The sequence below is a fragment of the Macadamia integrifolia genome, chromosome 10 (assembly GCF_013358625.1).
Source record: "Macadamia integrifolia cultivar HAES 741 chromosome 10, SCU_Mint_v3, whole genome shotgun sequence".
NCBI classification, from domain to species: Eukaryota; Viridiplantae; Streptophyta; class Magnoliopsida; order Proteales; family Proteaceae; genus Macadamia; species Macadamia integrifolia.
This window is the reverse complement of record NC_056566.1, coordinates 20,841,364-20,856,882: the sequence shown is the minus strand read 5'-3', so window position 1 is coordinate 20,856,882 and position 15,519 is coordinate 20,841,364. Positions and strand designations below refer to the sequence as shown.

General features: G+C 36.0%; 1 protein-coding gene across 1 annotated transcript; it reads right to left on the bottom strand.

Moving 5' to 3' along the window:
* Nucleotides 1-9,676: 9,676 nt before the first annotated feature.
* Nucleotides 9,677-10,444, bottom strand: LOC122090465 (protein TRACHEARY ELEMENT DIFFERENTIATION-RELATED 7A-like). The gene has a single exon (XM_042660062.1). It carries the CDS (start codon nt 10,368-10,370, stop codon nt 9,771-9,773), a length of 600 nt encoding a protein of 199 aa, XP_042515996.1. The 5' UTR covers nt 10,371-10,444; the 3' UTR covers nt 9,677-9,770.
* Nucleotides 10,445-15,519: the final 5,075 nt, after the last annotated feature.

The window sequence follows — 15,519 nt, the reverse complement described above, 5'->3', positions numbered from 1 at the left end:
ACTTTTTTTTCTGTTAAGAATCCGGTGACACCTGACGCGACGTAAAGGTGGGTTCGTTTTTGTGATCGACAAGATATGGGATATCCATACCCGTGTAGTCATTTATTGGGTAGTATCCATTTACTAATGGACACTTTCTATTTTCTTAATCAAAATCATTTATGGGTTAGCGAACCTCAAAGGAGTTAGGATGGTGTGTCATGGGAGTAGGAAAACTTATTATGGGATATCCATACCCGTGTCTCATGGGCTATGATCTGGAGCATCCTTTTTTGTTAAAGTTAAATAAATAAGTAAAAATAATAATAAAAAGAAAAAACCTTATTATGGTCATAATACTATGTTATTTTCTAAAATATCATAAATTGTTTATTATGCCACATGGATAGATATTATGTCTAATTTTAATCGTAAGATAAAAAAAAAATAGTCTAGATTATCACTGAGGCGTCAAATTTTATAGTTTAATTCAATCAAGGAAAGTGGTTTCGTGCTCCTTGTGTCTATCTTTCCTCACAAATATATATATATATATATATATAAAGATAGGTATGAATGAAGTTTCACACGAGAAAAGATAGATATGAGAGCACTGACATGGGCTACGCTCTCGAACAATTTTTTTTCTCCCACCAATCAAATACCCCTTTTTGTTAGTGTGTATGTTCATCCAATACTCTAGATATTATTATGTACTCTCTCAACTCTAAGTAGAAATATAATATTTAAATTAAAAAACATAAGATAGATAGTCCAAATTTGTCTTGTGATTTTTTTGAAATGTCACTTTCCATTGATAAGGGAATAACTAACAACCGAATTCAAAAATGAATTTTTCTATTGATAGCACTCCTTCTGTTTTTTGGAATTGACATCACTATATGTGTCAATCAACTTGTAACATTATAATTATTATTTTTTTCTTTGTCTCATGAGAGAAAAAAGGGTGTCTAATGGCATAGTTATTGTACCAACTCTTAGGTCAATGGGCATGTGTGCATAAACATCCAACTAAAGAGGTAGAAATATTCTTTCATGAGGTACAGCGTCTGGCATAGAGAGTGCAATTGGTAGCGCTCTTTTCTTTTGTTTTATTTTAAAAATTATTTGATGCAATGTAAAAAACGGATAAAATAAAAAACCACTCATGAAAGGTGACAAATTTTAAGTACTTGAATAATTAAAGGTGTCATTTAAACATTCCTTTTCTACCCATAAAAAAAAATCTCTTAAAAAGAAAAGGTTCCATTTTACATGGAAGGAGATTAATTAATAGACAAAGTTTCAAATAGTAAAATTCACCACTCTATCTGAAGGTCACAAACCCTTATAAAATTTTGATACTTTTTCATGAAAACTCCCATGATACCCAATGTGTACATTTAAAACACCCATGATGAATGACATGGCATTAAGAAAACTTGATCTTTAATTAATTGAATTAAAAAAAAAAAAAGTTTAATTACACTTTGTTGTCCACCTGACACACACCTCCACGTACAAGCAAAGGAGTTGAACTCCTTAAGAGGCATGTGTCATTCTTATAATGGGATAAGTTGTGTGAAGATTAATATTTCATCCTTCCAGGTTCAAATCTGAAGAGTGGCACATGGCAAGCAAAGTAGAAAGAAAAAAAAGGAAAAAACGTATATTTCTTTAGAAGATATTCAATTAAATTTTTTGAAGGAGGAACTTTGTTTATCTTAAGTTCTCCACTCTCAGTTTCACACACAGCCCTGTCTTTTAGGATGGGATCATAACAACTTTTCATAACGCCTTAGAAACATAAATTGTCTATGGGTGTAAGAAGGATAGACGGACACAGTTCCTCTCTCTCTCTCTTTCCCTTTCTCTTTCTTTTTCTCTCTCTCTCTCTCTCTCTCTCTCTCTCTATATATATATATATATATATATCATATTATTATATAAAAGTATATACTTATATTTTGTGGTTAAATCTTTCTTAGACTACTTTACTTTTCTTATCTATTTAAATATCTTTAATTTCTTTATTATTACTTTTCTTTATCTTTCTTATCTTTTCTATTTTTTGGGTACCCATTGTTTTTTTTTATAAATATTAATTTCATTATTCATTTAAAAATTAGTTTCTTTAATAAAACTCCTACTCTCTCTCTCTCTCTCTCTAATATTTAGAAACTAATATTAAAGTTTTTATTCAGTTAACAAAAATATAATTTCTTTATTAACTCTCACTCTTTCCCCTCTCTCTCTCTCTCTCTCTCTCTCTCTCTAATTTTTAGAAACTAATATTTTAACAATTTAGTTTTTTTATTCTTCTAAATCTCTCACGTCCCTCTCTCTCTCATTTAATAACAGATAGAAACGCAACCCTAAAACGATGCAGAAGATAATGGAAAAATAAAACAAACAATGCACACGGATTTTACGAGGTTCGGCAATGTTGCCTACGTCCCCGGTGAGATGAGATCCTGCTTCACTATCAATGGAGAATAGGGTTACAGCGCTCCTCTTCACACCTCTCAGTATTTCTTGCATTACAGAGAAAGAAACCCTCACTACAAATATATAGCGAAAAAAACCCTAATCCGGATTAAACTACAATTGCCACCCTAATCCGGATTAAACTACAATTGCCCTCAAATAAAAAATTCGAGCGGGGGGCTGCGCCCCCCTACACCCCCTGCCCCCCTTACAACCTCCACAGCCCGCTAACCGGCTAGCGGGATCGCCGTCTTGGCTGTCTAGGTGCTGCACCAATACTTCCTGGATTAAACTGCGACGGAATACAAGACATCATACAACAACAAAGTACTACCGAATATGGAATTCAAATCGCACTTTCCCTTCATCTATCTTTCTTTCTTACTCTCTTTTTCTTCCTCCCTCCCACCCACCCACCCCACCCCACCCCACCCCACCCCACCAAAAAAAAATTAAATAAAATAAAATTTATAACACTAAATATAGAATTCAAATCATAGCTTGTGGGAATCAAACCCTCCATTCCTTCCTCCATCCATAATAATAGGAAATAAGATTTATACAAAATAAAAAACAAGATTTACCATCAGAACTAATCCATTAGTTAATTGAGTAGAAAATATATATATATATATATATATCAAAGAGCAGCATATGGAGAAGGAACTTACAGTTACACTTGACACTGATATCTTTGTCCTCTTTTTAAGCCAATTTCCACAAGTAATTTTCTGTTCACCGGTTTATATCTCTTTCTTATTCTCGCTTTTAATAAAGATCTGCCATTTGCCAGGAGTACCAAGATCTGAGCCTGCTTTCATTTAATGCAGGGAGACACAACTGGTTTGACTACTGAGAACAAAGAACTCAAAATGGGGTTGAAGGGTATAGCGCAACAAGCATCGCTACGAGATGGTATGTATATTGGAAAACGAAGTGCTCTATTATTTGCTGAGGTTCTTATTGTGTTGGACCAATCCAGATTGTGTCCGTCTTCTTTTTATTACAAACAAGTGCAATAACATTTATTATTATTATTATTATTATTATTATTATTATTATTATTATTATTATTATTATTATGGGAGAGGGATAGATATGCCGTCGATATCAAGTATGCTAGCGGATAACATCAATAGGAACACATGATGGAGTATCATTCAGGAAGGATATGAGGGTCATTTCAGAAAAAGGAAAGAGAGATACAGACACAATAGGTGCTAGCATACTTGATATCGGCGGCATACCCAACCTTTTCCCTATTATTATTATTAGGTTTTTAAATAGTGACAAGTGCAATTAGATTTGATCAAGCTGAAACTGAAAATATGTGTTTGGTGCCTTTCAGCTCTGAATGAGACCTTGAGGGATGAAGTACAACGGCTTCGGATAGCTACTGGACGATTACCAATTGTCAATGGTAACTCCTTCAACCAAAGATTGCCTACCCAGTTCTTCCCTGGATCCCAGCCTCTGAGACATTTTGGCAGTCATCAGACCCAGCAGTAGCTCCACACTCAGACATCTCCCAATGGTCAGCCCCAACAGGATTTCCAGCAGAGGACCTAATTGCATCCTTGGCCCAATAAATTTGGTGCCAAAGTGTCCTTCTTATGACAAATTGGTAATCACAATTCAGAAGCTAAGGGTCCGTTTGATAACGTTTCTGCCGTTTCTGTTTCAAGAAACGGCAGAAACATAAATTTCCGTTTATAGAAACAGAAACCGAATTGAAAGTGTTTGATAAGTCATGTTTTTAGAAGTCAATAATAATCAATGAAAGAATGGCCACAAGTCGTTTCTGGAAACGGCGAAACAAGTTCAACTTGTTTCGCCTAGGTCGTTTCTTGAACCATAAATAAGTAAAAATTTATATTTCTATTTCTGAAAATAAGTGAAACGGAACAGTTTTATCAAACGCTTTTTACTCCGTTTATGCTGTTTCTAGAAACAGTAACGGCAGAAACGCGTTTCTTGAAATGTTATCAAACGAGCCCTAAATTGTTGTAGGTTGGTTTTGTATATATATAGACTGTATATATAATAGTATATGTATATATGATTATGTGGTGCAGGTAGGGTTGTGAAGAGTGTCTTAACTCGAATCAGTCCCTTGCATCGTTTTTACATATGGGTAGGCTTTCCAGATTCCGAGTAATGTAGCAGATCAATTAGCTTCTGATGGACTATCATGTGGATTGATGGATTGATGGATGGTGGATGGATGAACATTTCAGTCCAATTGTCATTAGGAAACGTTGGAGACCAGTTACCTTCAGTTTTGGGTATTGTTTTTTGTGTTTTGACTTCCCTTTATATATTCAGTTTAGATTCTTATGTATTACCATTTGTGATTGTTTGCTGTAAGAGTGGTCAAGGGCATTGAGCTACATTTTGTGTTTTAGCCAGGCCTATTCTTTTGACTAATGCTCCAAAACCTGCTACCCAGCTGAAACACAAACCAACTGGAGGGGTAAGGTTGAAATGAGGTTTGGGAATTTCAGCAAACAAGTTATTATCATTATTCTGCATAGCACTCAAGTTTTCTGAACTAAGGATATCATCATAAAATCCCCCATTCTCTGGTACAAAAATTCCATTCTTACTATTACTTTTAATAGTATTTCTTTTCATTTCATTTCAGTTCAGTTGTGATTACAACTTTTGCTTGTCTTATTGGTTTTGATAGTGACAATTTCTTCCCCTAACAAAAACAAGAATTAGCGATAAAATTTGATGATAGGCTTCCATTCATATATCATTCAAATGGTCCAAATGTGGCTTTAATTGCTCATTTCATTGTTGCAGTTGTAATTATTACTTTGTGTTAAGTTTGTCTCAAATTCTTAACCCGTTTTGAAGATTGACCCGATCCGACATATTTTGGTGGCGATCTGAATGAAAAGTTTTCTGAGATCTATGATTGAAGCAGAGGGGTTGCCCCCGCGGTATGGTTCCACCGGATCGACTGCGACCCGATGGGTCGACCCGCTACTTGGAATATATATATATATATATAATGTATTGTTGCTTGTTGAGAAAGTCATTGTATTTTTGGGTTTTTCGAGCTAGGGTTTCAAGGCGAGCTTTCTCGCCGTTGCTTGGGTGTAATCTCTCTTCTGCATAGTAAAACATCTTCTTCTTCGCCCGAGGACATAGCACACCACCCTAGTGTGTGAACCTCGTTAAATCTCTGTGTTGTGCAGATCTATTGTCTCTTTATTTTTCTTGTTTCTTGGTGTTTGATCTAACACTTTGGAACTTGATCTCTTGTTCTCAATTGTTTATCTTTATAATTAAAGTTCATCTATTTTTTTGCTGGAATGAGTGCATATATTAACTGGGTAGATGAATTTAGTTTTTTATTATTAGTCTTTTTGTTGGAATTGGTGCATACATTAACTGGGTAGATACAATTAGTTTTCTATTAGTCTCCCAATCCCTTAGTTTTCTTCATGTATTGAATAATGTCTCCTATTCAAGTAATGTTGTCTGAATCATTTCTTGTTGTTTTTCCTATCTTTTTAGGAAAAAAATTGTTAATGGAGGAATGGTAAGTTAGCAACCTTTTTGAATAGGAAAATTGATCTCTTGTTCTCTATTATTTTTTTATACTAATTTTTTCTTTTGTTGTTGAAATGAGTACATGCATTAATTGAATTGATACATTTAATTCTTTATTATTATTCTTTTCTGCTAGAATGAGTGCACAATACTAGGTAGATGAATTTATTTTTTATTAGCCTCCCCGTCCCTTAGTTGCCTCCTATGCAAGTGTGCTGCATGAACCATTTCTTACTATCTTTCCTATTTTTTTGGCAGAAAATTGTTAAAGGAAGAACTGTGAACAAGTGGATATGTCTAAATTTTTCGTGCAATGTGCATAAAAGTGTTGCCCATGGATTTTGTCATGTACTTGCTCAAATGTGACATTTCACGGATGGTATGCATTGAAAATATGTGTTGGCATTTAGTGGTGAAATATGTGTCGATGCCAGTTTCTTCATTTTTTTTTTTTAACCAATATCTCTATTTTTTTTTCCAATTTGTTTAACCTTTAACCACTATTTCCGCCCTACAATGCACATCCTTATCAGTTTGAGAGAACCTTGAAGACTATGTACCATGATGTCATGACAAACTCCAACCACGGGGAAAGGAAATTAGCTTACTGATCATTATTTCTCCGTATGGTATGGAACTCTAAATGGACTTTTCTATTTGGATGTTGTTTCTCCTTTCAATATTATTTTGACTTGGAAAGGAAAATGGTGGTCACCCGTCCTAGAAAAGAAAGAAAAAGTGATGGTCTATTGTCATCTCTTTACCGTCAAGCCATGGTTGATGTCGAAAGTTGGAGCTGATGTTGTGTTGCACATGGATGCACAAGAAAAGGAAATGATCAGGTTAGTCTCTCATCTTGCTCTTTTGGAACCAATGTGGCTTCCTAACATTGTGAAATGTAATGTGTTATTGTAGGTCGGATTTGAACCGAATTTTATGGCTTGGAATCCTACATTTATTGTTGTGGCTCTTTGAAGAGAATGAAAAATAAAAGGGCGAGAAGATGCTATTATCCAAAGAAACACAATGTACCCGTACCAGTTACTAAGAAATCTATCTACATTAAAGTCCAGAACTTATGAAACCTCAGCCATGAGGTAAATCTACCTGCTTATTTATTTATAAACATTCTAAGGCAATAACTTCAATGCGGAATTGACGATTCATATGAAAAATATATCTAAAATATTGAATTTCATTGTTTATCTAAGTAGTTTTCCTTTCAATTGTCTTTTTCTTCAATGCAGTAGTTTGGTTGCTTCTTTCAGCTGATGGCCATGCCGAAGGTGAAAGTGGTATCTACTACTACTTTTGTTTGAGTTATGTTCTCTTACTGGTTTTATCCAGCATTCTCTGTAAATCATTTTCTTCTTCTTTAATACAAATGATCTTTAGCGAAAAAAGTGTAATTAAAATGGAGAAAATGTTACACTAGATTATTTGTCATGTCTTACACACTGGTCACCGAATTTGTTACAGAAGTTTGATATAAACTATTCATGCAGGAAAGACGAATCCTCCTATCTGTTTTGCATAACTTTGAAACATATTTGAAAATTGGGTTGAACTCATAGTTCGTCTAAAAAATCTCTCGACATTTGCCTCTAGCCTCCTAAAGTACTTGCTATCAATCTTTATTGTCATTGGATTTTTTGATCTCTTAGAATTTCTTACAAAAAAATCTGATATTTGGAAAGATTGATTGGATTGTCCGTACATTGTTTATAGAAGGACCTCAATTTATAATGGCCCTGCATTCAGCAAATTTATGTTAGACTATTGATCAACTCTATCAGTTTTTTATAGTGTTGAACTATCACATCTTCACTTGCTGATGTAAGTACTCTATGATATATATGGTATTTTTTGTTGCAATTTGATACTAAATTTTAAGTTGGAAACTTGGTGAGATATCATACATAACCTCTTCTTTTCTTAGTATGCCTATTTTTGGGGATTCTTCTCTACATATATTTAATGCTTTGGAAGGAAATTTTGATTTTCATTATTTTTTGCCCTAGGCCACAAAAGGATGAATCTATAAGTAAGACCACCCTCATCGTAAAATATACAAATGATATCCCCACTTATTTAGTCTATTTTGAGTTCTTTTTTTTTCTTGTCATGGTTTGTTAGTATCATATATGTTTTTCTACCAAAAAAAAAAAAAAAATGTTGTAATTTTCTATGGTTAGTTAAAATTTAAAATTAATATTTAATAATCATCTTAAATTACTAATTGCTTCAATGGATAGCATATATGATTGCAATATATTTAGTTTGATGTAAATATTTTGTTCTCCCTCTCTCTCTCTCTCTCACACACACACATAAACACGTGCATTTGCACGTGGCATTTTTACTAATATATATATATATATATATTTTCCCCCTCTTTGTGATTTTTAAAAACACCATATTTTTACATGGATAAATATATATTATCAAATATAATTATGTAACTACATCATTTAATCCCAAGGGGTTAGCGTAGTTGACTTGGAGGAGATACGGTACTCCACCTCAAGAAGCGAAATCACATGATCAAAGCCGTTGCAGCTAACTTATTAGGGCCATCACACAAGAGTTTCTATCTCAGACTGACCTGATCATGCTTAAACGATATCACAATAACCCTAAGGACAAGTTGGGTCAAAGAACCGGACAACTTGGGTTTCAAAAAAAAAAAAAAAAAAAAAGGAAAGAGTAACTACATCAATAACATAGTAAAAGTGACTAGGCGTGTTAATAGGTCGAGTTGGGCCCGTCTCAATTGAGCTTGACAAACTAATATTCTTAGACTGTGACATATCTATTTAAAGAAGGTCGGGTTGAGCTGGTCTCAGTCGGGACTGACAGGCTAATATTCTCATACTGTGACCTATCTATTTAGAAAATGAACCAATTTTGGTCGATCTTGTGTCGGGCTCAGTAAGATCCTAAGCTTTAATCAGGCTTCTCCTAATTAGACTAATCAAGTTAGGAGGTCAGAGTTGAGATTGTAAACGGGCCAGGCCGATCAAGAGGTCCATTGGGCTTATCCCTTGCACTGTATACTACCTGTTTATAAACGGGAACTTAAAACTGACACATTTAATAATCGATGCAGACCAAACTAATTTTTAAATATGGTCGAATCTGATCAATCCAACCGGTGTGGGCATGGAATTGACACCCCTAAACGTGACATTTAAAATTAAGAAAATAATTTGGGCAGATAAAAGAGTTGCATCCTTTGCCAACTGGATTTAAATTTTGTAAATGACATATTCCCCTTGCTCACCCTTTCCGATCATAAGAAATTTAAAAATTCAACTTGAAGCATATTATATAGTAAAGAAAAGTAGTCGAGGATAGATTGTAGATGGCTGGATGTCATTGTGGACACGTGTTTATATTATATTGACACGTGTCAACCATGCAAGAGCCAATTCCATTCTGTTAGATTTGACCAATAGGGTGAAAATGTAAGAGGTCCTACATGAGAGGAGCTACTGGGCCAGTGTGTAAGGTCAATGAGGTTGAAAATTATGTAGTGGGTGTTCATGGGCCATTCCATGAAGTAATGGACCTGATTTTGGGCTATAATGGACCGGGACTCTATCTGGCTGTACTTTTTTTTTTTTTTTAAACAACAATCTGGTTGTACTCGAACGTCAAAATAAACAACATCAATTCAGGTTTTTCCCATTACATCTCTGATCTGTATGAGAATACAAGAAAACAAAGAAATACTAAATTCAAGAGGCGGTCCCTCTCCCTGCCACAGCGAAAGGGCCTGCAGGAGGGGTGATGTGGGGGGGCATGTTTGGAGGCGGAGGCACAATTTCAGGCGGCCTTGATGGTACAACGTCCGGCGGTGGTGGTGGAACGGTATTCGGCGGCGGCGGTAATGGTATGTCGGGACCTGGTGGCGAAGGAGTTGGTGGGCCTGGGAAATCCGGCCCAGTTGGAGGTTCAAGTGGGGGCTTTCTCGGGACAGGATCAGGTACTATTTCCGGCCCCACCGGTGGTTCCACCTCCGAAGGTGTGCTATTAGGTCCCAGCACCTCCGGTGGAAAAGACGGTACGTATTCCGGCACTGATGGGATCTCCGGAGGACCATTAGCCGCTGGATCAGACTCTGATGTGTCATGGGCTACTACCTTCCCCTTCACAAGATGAAGATGTGGAGCAGCAGTAACCAAACTAGCCTCCCGGGAAAGTGGTGGTGAGAGAGACAGATAAGGACGAGGGGCCTTTAAATGTTTTGTAGCTGAAACTAATGGCACTGCATTGGTTGCAGAGTAGAATAGGATGGCTCGTTTGGCTATGTTGGCGGATATTGTCATCCCTAACATCTTCCTTTTCTCTTCTCCACCTCTTCTTCTACTACTTCTATAAAGCTTTAGGAAGAAAAGTATTAGAGAGTAGATTATGGATGCCACGTCTTAACACGTGTGTAATTGCTTAAAGACACGTGTCAAACATGCAAGATCAGCAATTCCACTCTGCTCTGCTAGTGGGGGAGTTCATGGGCCATTTCATGAAGTAATGAGCCTGATTTTGGGCCATACTGGGCCGGGACTCAGTCTGGCAAGGGTTCCTAGGCTGCTAGTGTGGCGAGGAATCTAAATACCAACCCTAATGGTTGTTCTGGAAAGGCATCATCCACACGGGGTTAAGGGCCAAGTGTTTAGAATAGATGAGAGAAAATAATAAAACAAACATGTGAGAGGGAAGCTACACTGACGTTCTGAGGAAAATTTTCCTTATATTTATTTTAAAAAGAAAAAAAAAAGGTTCCTTCACTCTTTTTTCGACTTAGGTAATTAACAGTGTTATTCCTTAGAGAATACCATAATTATAGAGACACCCTTGCATAATATCAAATTACGTTCGCACCCCTTGCCATCAGTCGTTGTTGCAGAATATAACTTAAATACTGATCTCAGCTGGTATATTTTTTTTATAAATACCAAAATACCCTTCTGAAAAGTGAAGTACCCAATATACTCTCACTTAACTACATATTAACCCTAAATCAAAAAAATACCTCCATCCCCAAATCGAAACTGTGCTCTTCATCCCAAAGCCTTTACTTTCCATGAAGAGCAGTGGCGACGAAAGGTAACGAGTGACAACGAGCTACAACGAGTGGCGATCGAATTCTGCGCCGCATCTTCCTGTGCGTAGGAAACCCTCCTTTAACTCCACGGTGAAGGTGAGTGGAGGTTAAGGGTAATGAGGGATTTGGTAAAATATGAACTGGTCATTTGTTTTAGTTAAAAGGGTACACCCGTTATTTCAACTGCACATTTAACAGCAGCTGACAACAGGGAGTGCGAACATAATTTGGTATTATGCAGGTGGTGTCTCTCTAATTGTGACATTCTCTAGGGGGTGACACTCTAAATTACCTTTTCAACTTTCATATGAGCATGTCTTGAATTTTATCATATAGAAGAATAATGTGGTGATTCCAATCGTTTAATGTTTAGGATATGATGTAGATTGACCATGTGTTGATTAGATTGAATCTCAATATAATTATCCTCTCATGTATCTGATGTCCATGTACCCTTCTTCTATAAATTTTTGGTAGTCTTAAATTTTTCACAGCTTCTAATTTTGTTACCTGATAAGGATATGAGGATATGTTATGTTATTAGCCTAATTGGGTTCCCCACAAAATAGGTAACGTCTATACAAATTGACAAGATTTAAAGAAGACACAATGGCCCCATGCATTTATGCAATGGATAGGGACATGAAAAGGAAATTTAAGGGAAAATATAAACAAAGTCTTAATGAGAGGGGGAAGAAATGGGCTCTTTTGGAAAACTTGTGCTTTGATATAGGGTTTCTCACCCAAAAGGCCCAAAAGTTTATTGTCAGCCCTGCTTTCCTAATTGCTGTATTCCCATTAATTACCATCTTCTGGCTCATGATGATTAATGGAATATTCAACTCAAGCTTTTCAAGTTGGTCTTTTGACTCTCACTTTATTCTTTTCTTTTTTTAATTCAATAAAAAATTAGGGACATATATCTTTTGAAATATTCACCCTCTACCCCCACCCCCACGCCCACGCCCACGCCCACGCCCACGCTCACCCAAAAAACAAAAGCAAGCAAACAGATTCAGGAGAAGGAAAATAAAAAAAAAAGAACTTGTTCACATTTTACTATTGGTGAGAAGCTGTAACAAGTATCATGCGATAGGAGGTGATTAACATTATCTATCGGAATGTGATTAACACAATATAAACAAGAATATTGAAGATTTTATAGGATAGGCATACAACTAGTTATGATGTCTGATGCGGAATGTTAGACAATTAAAATGCATAATGTAGATAAAATTTAATGTAGTGAAGATGAGGATGTTGAGATGAATGAATAACAAAATTATGAAGGATAAAGCAAGGAATGATCATATAAGAAATAATTTGGATGTAGCTAGTTCTAATATATGATAAGTTACACGTATGTAATTTTTTAGGGTGGCATGGTCATGTTCACTGGAGGCTTTGGATGCCTCAATATGGAGGCCTGATTTGATTCATATTGAAGGAACCAAATGAGTAGGGGCAAACCTAAAATGACTCTAGAATAAATGGTGAGGAAAGACATATATAACTTGGGCCTTGTATCGAATTTGACCTCGAATAATGCTGATTGGAGGGCAACAATCCAAGTCACCAACGCCATGTAGTTGGATATGCTGCTTTATAGTTAAAAGAACCCCACCCCTACGCCAGATTGCCACGGTTCTTGCACTCTGTGTGTGTGTGTATGCACATGCGCTCAAAAGATCACTCCCTATCCACGTAGCCTTTGCACCAGCTTGAAGGCTAATGAGAGCGTGCACAAGACCATCAACATAAATGGAATGTTTAATTTCACAGAAGGTAGAGGGAGACAGCGGCAATTGGAGTAGTCATGAGAGACTTATGGGCTGATTTCAGACGGCCATTGCACACAACCTTTGCTCATGTTGGGCTCGATGTTCCCTATCATCCCCAAGCACAGTGACTATGAGTGGGTTTGAATTAGGCTCAACACCTCTACAGGAAAGAAAAGGCCTAGCCAGCCTATATATACATAGAGAGCATTACGTTAATTGTTGCTTCCCGTATCTTACTGATGCAACAAGGGAGGGGAGACTATTTCCAGAGAAGGCAGCAAGCCAAAATTTCTTTATATATTTTCTCACTTGAAATCTCCCCAAGAAATTGAAAACTTGGAGCTGAGAAGAAAACTTCGCTAACACAAAGTTGATCACGTGTTTTGGCTCCTTGAATCGCCTAAAAAACATGTGTTTCATTTTGATGCATGATCTATTATTCAACCAAACATTAAACATGAACGAGCACTTTAGTGCCCTATGGCATTGCTATTGTGATGCTCGGTAGAAAGTATTTCCTCATGGTGGCTGCTACTGCTTCGATTTCGCTTCTTTCAAAGTGCACTGCACTGGTGGGGCGATAATTTCTCATATCCCTATATTTAGGTGTAGGGGCCACACAACCAGGCATCTCTCTCTCTAAAAGTAAACAAATTCAGTATATTGATAGGACAATGGTTTTATAGAGCATGACCCTTCAGTTAACAACCTGAATAAAATATAATCTAAAATTTTAATAAACTAATATAAATATTACCAGACAGCTAGCCTAACTAATCCTATAAAAATTAAGGTTAACTAAATGATTTTTGAAGATTAAAGTCTAACAGCAAATTTATTTTCATAAATGATGATGATGATGACAATGACAAAGACGAAGACAGTTACAATAAGTAATTCAGCCAATCAATGGTTGATTCTTAGTAGCGTGTCGACCGGGAAAGGTGTCAATTTAGAAAGTTGGAATCGATCACTTATAACCAAATCGAATCAATCAAAATAAATGGATCGATTTTGATTTTGAAAGTGAAATTTTATTCAGATTATTTGGATTTCAAATTTAAATAGAAAATCGTTTATTTGAACGAAATGAATTAAATATATAACCCAAATAAATGAATCTAAATCATACTAAACCCTGAAGTCATGGGTTTCAACAAATTTTTTTTTTTTTTCATTTAAACTGAATTTGAACCAAATTAGCAAACAAGTGTATAAACTAAATTGTATGAAACTGAAAGGTTTTTTCGATTTGTACATATTGTATCTTATATCGAGTCAATACTGAACCAAAAACTATAACCAAATCGATTAACACTTAATTGGCCAAATGCCCCTCATAAGTAAGGGTGTCAATGGGTCTGGAACCAGGTATTCAGTCCGGTTCCAGTTTTAGTTCCAAGGAGTGTAGTGTGATCCAGAATCGGACCAAGTCCCATCTCGGTTCTGAAAATCGGTACTCGTACCTAACCTATCCGGTTCTTGTTCCTATTTGGATTTTGTATCCGGTTCTTATTTGGTTCCAGTATCCAGTTTCAAATTCGGTTTTGTTATGTAGTTGTTATTCAAAAAACAAAATGCAAAATGTTCATTCGCTATGTTATTGGTCTTCCCCAACAAAAGAATGAAAAAAAAAAAAATCATGAGCTATGGATCATCTATTGAACTTCTAATATCCAGTCATTAACCATATCCATCAAGTTTTTAGTTAAAGAGAAATTTAAAGAGGAAAAAGTGGACATTAAGTTATTTGGTCCGGTTCGATTTTGATTAAAACAGCCGGTTCTTGGCATAAATCTAGATCCGGACTGAACTGAATTATAAATACTTATTTCAGATCCAGGATTTAACCATATTATAATAGATGGATTTGATTCAGGATATTTGGTTCGGATCTGGATTCGGTTTTTGGATTTGGTTCCGAATTGACACCGTTACTCATAAGTCATACCAATTTACAAGACATTTAATTAATTAAGGAAAACCCAATTTCTAAGTAGTATTTTGCTAAAGAATTTGTTATTAAGAAAAGGGACAAAACCCCCCAAAAAGGAGGATAAAAATCGTTTGTTTTTCCCTTTTTTGTTTTTCTTGTGTTTTGCTGGAAAATAATCCTCTGTTTTTCTCATCCCTGTTTTTCCTTGTTTTGCTACCTGCAGAACGCGACACGTGGATAACTTTAAGATCAACGCATCGGATGTAATAATCCTCACCCAATCTTGACCGTTGGTCTCCTTGTTGTCCACGTGTCGCATTCTGCAAGTAGCAAAACAAGGAAAAACATGAATGAGAAAAACAGAGGATTTTGATCCTGTTTTGCTAGTTGCAGAATATGACACGTGTCATCAATGGTCAAGATTAATTCAGTTGGGTGAGAGTTATTACATCCAGTTTGGTTTTTAATTCAATCTTGGCCGTTCACTTAAAGTAATGCCACATGTCGCCTTCTGCAGATAGCAAAACAAGAAAAACATGGATGAAGAAAAACATACGATTTTTTTCCCAAAAAGGACGGCATCCAATGGCAATTTGTTTAAATGGCAGAAGAAGAAATAGTGAGAGAATGATAGATGACCGACGACACTCACATGACATAGTAAG

Bases quoted from the DNA above. Each gene is read 5' to 3' on its own strand.
- LOC122090465 (XM_042660062.1), bottom strand. From the start codon at position 10,370: ATGTTAGGGATGACAATATCCGCCAACATAGCCAAACGAGCCATCCTA.